The sequence below is a fragment of the Patiria miniata genome, unplaced genomic scaffold (assembly GCF_015706575.1).
Source record: "Patiria miniata isolate m_02_andy unplaced genomic scaffold, ASM1570657v1 HiC_scaffold_22, whole genome shotgun sequence".
Taxonomy (NCBI): Eukaryota; Metazoa; Echinodermata; class Asteroidea; order Valvatida; family Asterinidae; genus Patiria; species Patiria miniata.
Genome location: NW_024037061.1, coordinates 3,377,856 through 3,383,855, shown reverse-complemented (window position 1 = coordinate 3,383,855; position 6,000 = coordinate 3,377,856). Strand labels below are relative to the sequence as shown.

The following is a 6,000-nucleotide window of genomic DNA, read 5'->3' as shown; positions in this document are numbered from 1 at the left end:
TGTTTAGGACATGACCAAAACAAAACATTCCAGCCCTCTATTCGCCCGGGCGGATTACAGTATTTCGCCCGGGCGAATTATTATTTCGCCCGGGCGGATTACTAATTCGCCCGGGCAAATTACTATGTTGCCGGGCGGATTACTATTTCGCCCGGGCGGATTACTATTCCGCCCGGGCGGATTACTATTTCGCCCGGGCGGATTACTAATTCGCCCGGGCGAATCAGTAATCTGCCCTGGCGGAATAGAAATCCGCCTGGGCGGAATAGTAATCCACCCGGGCGAAATAATTATCAGCCCGGGCGAAATAGTATTCCGCCCGGGTGAAATAGTAATCCGCCCGGGCGAAGTAGTGGGCCTAAAAAATATTTTCAGTCATGTCCTAAATACGCTTCCGAATTAATGAGGGGAAAAATTATTGTATTTAAAACTGTCCAAGAATCGTTTCGCTGAGTCTCTGAATAGTATTTAAGACAACGTTAAATCAGAACTCATTTCTCGTTCGTTTGGTGCAAGTTGTTGGATTCGTCCAAAGCAACGCTTGTGGGACCGTGTTCTTGGAACGTGGCAGAAGAGGGATCGTAAAATCTCGCCAAATCCAGCTAGGAGACATCGTCGCAATGTACTGGTACTATGACTCAACGGGCGACTCATCCCTGCTCATCTCGTACTTCTTTGGAGATGTGGCTCCCCAAAACGGGATCCCAGAGGGGCGTCTATGATATCGACAATGAGTTCAATCTCATCATTAAGAACGTCACGGCCTCCAATGAGGGAACCTACTATTTTGCGGTGAAACGGCATTCGATAAAAGTAAAATGGGGACGGATTGAAGTTTGTGACAAGGGTGAGTGCATGATAATAATGATTTCCACTTAAACTTTTCATCAGCTTGAATACAAAAATCACCTAGACATCTGAACTCAGTGAGGAGACCAAAAGCCTCTTCAATTTCTCTAACGCGTACGACTATGAACGCTAGGGTATGATCTGATTGGCCAAGTATTTGGCTTTATTTTGGCCAATTTTGAGCGAATGAGGGCACTCTATAAACGCCACTTTTCTGCTACGCAAACACGGGAAAGATCCCGTTTATTTAAGCAGTTGAGTTTAACTGTCATTTACCAAAGAAAGATTGTTAAATGTAATATTTCAAAGAAAAGCATTCGCCATTAACCTTGCCTTCACACAATATTATCAGGAATTGACCTTAGCGGTAGCCGCTAGAAAAACGAGTCAAAACAGCGGCGCGGGCTATAGTCAAACCAAGTAGCCCGTCATTGCGCCGCCGATCAGTTGCACCGATATCTACGGAAGCGTATTTAGGACATGACCGAAAATATTTTTTAGGCCCACTACTTCGCCCGGGCGGATTACTATTTCGCCCGGGCGGATAAGTATTTCGCCCGGGCGGATTAGCATTTCGCCTGGGCGGATTAGCATTTCGCCCAGGCGGATTACTATTCCGCCCGGGAGGATTACTATTCCGCCCGGGCGGATTACTCCGGGCAGACTACTAATTCGCCAGGGCAGATTACTAATTCTCCCGGCCGGGCAGACCACTGATTCGCCCGGGCGAATTAGCAATCCGCTTGGGCGAAATAGTAATCCGCCCGGGCGAATTAGTAATCCGCCCGGGCGAAATAATAATCCGCCCGGGCGAAATAATAATTCGTCCGGGCGAATAAGTAATCCGCCCGGGGCGAAATAGTAATCCGCCCGGGCGAAATAAAGGGACGGAAATTTTGTTGGGGGGTCATGTCCTAAATACACTTTCGTAGACATCGCTATATCTAGCGAATAAGTACAGGACATCATACAGTCTGGCCAACCTCGTCCCCGTCTAAGTCTGGCTGTCCATGCGCGTGGATAAAAGCTCCCCCCCCCCCCCCCGCGCCCCCTAGGATATTTGCCAGTAGTTTCTTTTCGTGACTTATATTTCCCCCGCATTTTTTTAAGGGGCAGTTTGGATAATACGAAAGCGTATTTAGGACATGACCGAAAATATTTTTTAGGCCCACTACTTCGCCCGGGCGGATTACTATTTCGCCCGGGCGGATTACTATTTTGCCCGGGCGGATTAGTATTTCGCCCGGGAGGATTAGTATTTCGCCCGGGCGGATTAGCATTTCGCCCAGGCGGATTACTATTCCGCCCGGGCGGTTTACTATTCCGCCCGGGCGGATTACTATTCCGCCCGGGCGGATTACTAATTCTCCCGGCCGGGCAGACTACCAATTCGCCCGGGCAAATTAGTAATCCGTCCTGGTGAAAAAGTAATTCGCCCGGGCGAATTAGTAATCCGCCCGGGCGAAATAGTAATTCGCCCGGGCGAAATAGAGGGCCGGAATTTTTTTTGGGTCATGTCCTAAATACACTTCCATAGGATACTTTAGTGTCGCAAATGAAAACAGGAACGAAAGCGATTTCGGCCGAAAACGTGATATGTATACATGTACATAAATATAGCACATTTATTATAATCACATTTTTAATCGATTTTAATTATTAATAAATAGCTTATTACATTTATGAATAAAGGCCAGTTTTAATTCACTTTTATGAAAAAGTTCTTCATAATGCACATTGTTGTTTATGACATTCTGGTGTCAAAAAAAACCCTGGCTGGCTAGTGAAGAAAAGGTTATAAAGGGCGAACCCTGCAATATTATACCCCCATGTCAAGCGTCCTGGGAATAAGGCCTTTTTACTCAAGAAAATCTTTCTAAACTCTTCTCACCAACAGTCTCTCCAAATCGACTATATCCTACCGTCATCGGCTGCAATCAAGACCACGATGTAGACACGTGCGAAGTGAGAGTACGTCATGACAGCACGGTGCACAACCTGACCTGCGTCATGGAGCAGGTCAAACCTGCCGTGCAATTGAAATGGATCCGTCTGTTTATGGGCGGGAAGACGGAACTCACCAACGTCTCTACAACAGTCAGGCCCGTAGTTCTACCGGCCTACACGGGTAAGCATGGGTTGTTCTTCCTATAGTCGTGCTGTCATTTGCATCGGGGGGGGGGGGGGGGGGGGGGGGGGGGCGGGGGGAGCGATGGCGGGGGTGTATTGACACTTCCCCAAATATTAGTTACAGTCGACCTGGTGTAATAGTTTTAAATATCTTCGGATTTGAACAGCGCCCATATAATTATTTATCTCAAACAGTGACATAATTATTATCATTTACCAGTTTTCAAACCATCCAATTATGTATCAATTTCAAATCTGTCGATCAGGTTCGTTGTTGAGGAACAAAACCTTTTCAACTTCAGCATCAGTCCAAGTGGTAGAAGCTGGCGACGAGGAAGTCTACGAGTGTGAGGCAATAGGTATTGCTGTAGGAGGCAGTACACGCACGAGGGTACGCCTTAGCGAAACTCACCCCACAACGGCAACTTATGATGAAGTTCAGTCCTCAAAAAAATCAGGTGGGTAAAACGGTAACAGTGTCACGTTGAAACCATTTTTGAGGGGGGGGGGGGGGGATTAACTGTCATCGCAGAGGAACAAACACCTGCCCCAAGATGCAAGGGGTATATTGGGTGATGAGTGATTCGATCATCTGAGTCCAGTCATAAATATCAGTTGAATAAACTCATGATATATCAATTGAATCAAGTCAAACAATAATTGATTCAAGTCATATATAGGGTGAGTAAAAACAAAACGAAACCCAAAATGGCAGGACAATGAAGTTGTGCCTGTAGCACTTCCAAAATCTAAGATATGAAAGCCACATCGGTAATCAATGAGCTTTCTTTTATACAAGAATCATTCACATCACTCTTGTACTTTTCAAGTTAATGAATTTTAAACACAACCACCGTTTGAAAGTTCTGTCCCCGGGATCGCAAAAAGTGGTTTTTTCAGCAAAAGGAAACAATTCACATGCATCCCCATGAGAATGGTTTGTGACCAGATATCAGTTGAATCAAGCCAGATATTGTGTGTGACTAGTGCATTTTGCCTGTTTCAGGAGCAGCACCTGTAACTGCTGACGATGTATCACCAACTGCCATTGCCAACAAACCTGCTGAGAAATTTGTCCCTCTGATAGTGCTATCGGTCTTGCTTTCAATCTTACTGACGTTTTAGTCGGTGGTCTTATGGTCGAAAATGACGAGAGTGTACCCGAAATTGCATTTGGTAATATGCAATTTCGGGGCCGGGAGCCCATATGCATTTCAGGCATACATTCTTTGAAACTCTCAGGATCACCTATGGACACCTCAACAAGTCCAATTTCTTGGACCGCCCCTGGGGTTGTCATTTTGAATGTACAAATGGCAGCCAATTTCCAAACTTAAGCCGCGTTCGCATTGGACCTTTTTTATGAAGACTGAAAACAAGTTTGCTCAAGATTTATAAAATCAATCAATCAATCAATCAATTCGACATTTATTTTCACATTGACATCCTCGGTAACAATTCAGACAGAAAACAGTATATATATGTACATTTGTATAAACAAAACATTCTTCACAGACAGTATGTAATTAAGTGTAAATATTAAAGGATGTCAACATAAAGGAAAAAGGTGAAGCACTGCTTTTGTACCTTTCCCTGGGACAGGACAAAACTTAAACAACTAACTACACATGGACTAAGACAGGACAATAGGTTTAAGAGTGAGACCCGGTACAATATGTAAAATAATGACTAAGCAAAGCAGAGAAAAAAAAATGTTTTTTAAGTAAAAGTTTAAGTATTGATGATCGATTTTTTGCAATTTTTTAGCAAATGAAACCACAGTAGTACACTCTTTTAAACCAATCATTAGTCACGTGCCTCCCCTATTGTTTTTAAATATTAAATTTCTTTGAGGCCTATAGATTAAAAAAGAAGGGAGGACATTTGTCATTGTTAAAAAACACCAAAATTCTGATGATGAGGGTTTCTTACACCCAAATGATTTATGGACTAGCCCAAAAAAATCTAACCCCATTTCCCGCTCTAAAATTCCACCTGCGGATTTTCTAGTACTGGTACACAACAAAATAAATTTGGTTTTATGGTATCAAACGTTCATTTTTCTGCTGTTGGAAATTTGGAAATTTAGTTTGGTAGTAATAGAAAAATGAAAATTCAGAAAGAGGACTCCATTCCAACCATTCTGTTTTTGTTCTAGCAGATTTTGAGAAAATGGGTTGTCCACTTTTGGTCCTCCATAATGGGTGAATGTCAGTGCTGGGGATGGCCTGGCGACATGTACAAAGTGTGCGTTAACCTGTGAGTGTGAGTTCAACCTGTGAAAAACAACACAATTGAATCGTGTGCGTTGTTTGTATGAACAGTTTGAAATTGCGCCCACCGAACAGGCGCATTTTTCGACGGGCCCTGCTCTAGTCCTTGAAGGGGTGTCTGGGTGGGTGTGTGTGTGTGTGGGTGGGTGCTGGAATTTACTACCTTACGGAGACATGAACACAATAGGGAACAAAAGATTGTATACGTCTCCAGAAGAACATTTCTATAGATGAATACGTCTCCACAAGAATTTCACGAAATAGATATATGGATTTTACTCAAAAACTAGGAATTTATTTCCAAGGTAGGTTGATCTGTCGCAAATGGAAGAGTTTTAGAAAAGGGATATTTAGTCCAAATTTCAGCCCAGGAAATTAATTCTGGTTAAAATAAGAGCATTTTGAAACTTCAATTTCAAACTCGAAAACTTTACTACACGAGAACAAAGAAATGTCTCCACAGGAATACAGATTCCAGAATGTGTGTGTGTGTGAGCTTGTCTTACATACGCAGTGTGGACTTCCGAACAAAAGACGTCCACATAATGTAGGTAGCAGCGACGAAGTGTGGACTTGCCCACGTCCACACAGTGTTTCCCCATTTCTGGAAAACAGGTTTAGAGGCATTTTTGGGTTAGGTTTATTTGTAGCAGAATGAAGAGAAACACTAAAGGGAATCATTGAAAAAAAATTGGGTTGTAAGAGTTTTCACAGTTTGAGAAAAATGAGTTTTTCCACTGGTGTTCCT

General features: G+C 43.4%; 1 protein-coding gene across 1 annotated transcript; it reads left to right on the top strand.

The window, feature by feature from the left end:
- The first annotated feature begins 524 nt into the window (after nt 1-524).
- Nucleotides 525-5,371, top strand: LOC119730196. The gene is made up of 4 exons (XM_038202981.1): nt 525-847; nt 2,747-2,977; nt 3,246-3,437; nt 3,986-5,371. The coding sequence occupies exons 1-4, from the start codon at nt 634-636 to the stop codon at nt 4,102-4,104; spliced, it is 756 nt and encodes a 251-aa protein (XP_038058909.1). The 5' UTR covers nt 525-633; the 3' UTR covers nt 4,105-5,371.
- The last annotated feature ends 629 nt before the right edge of the window (nt 5,372-6,000 follow it).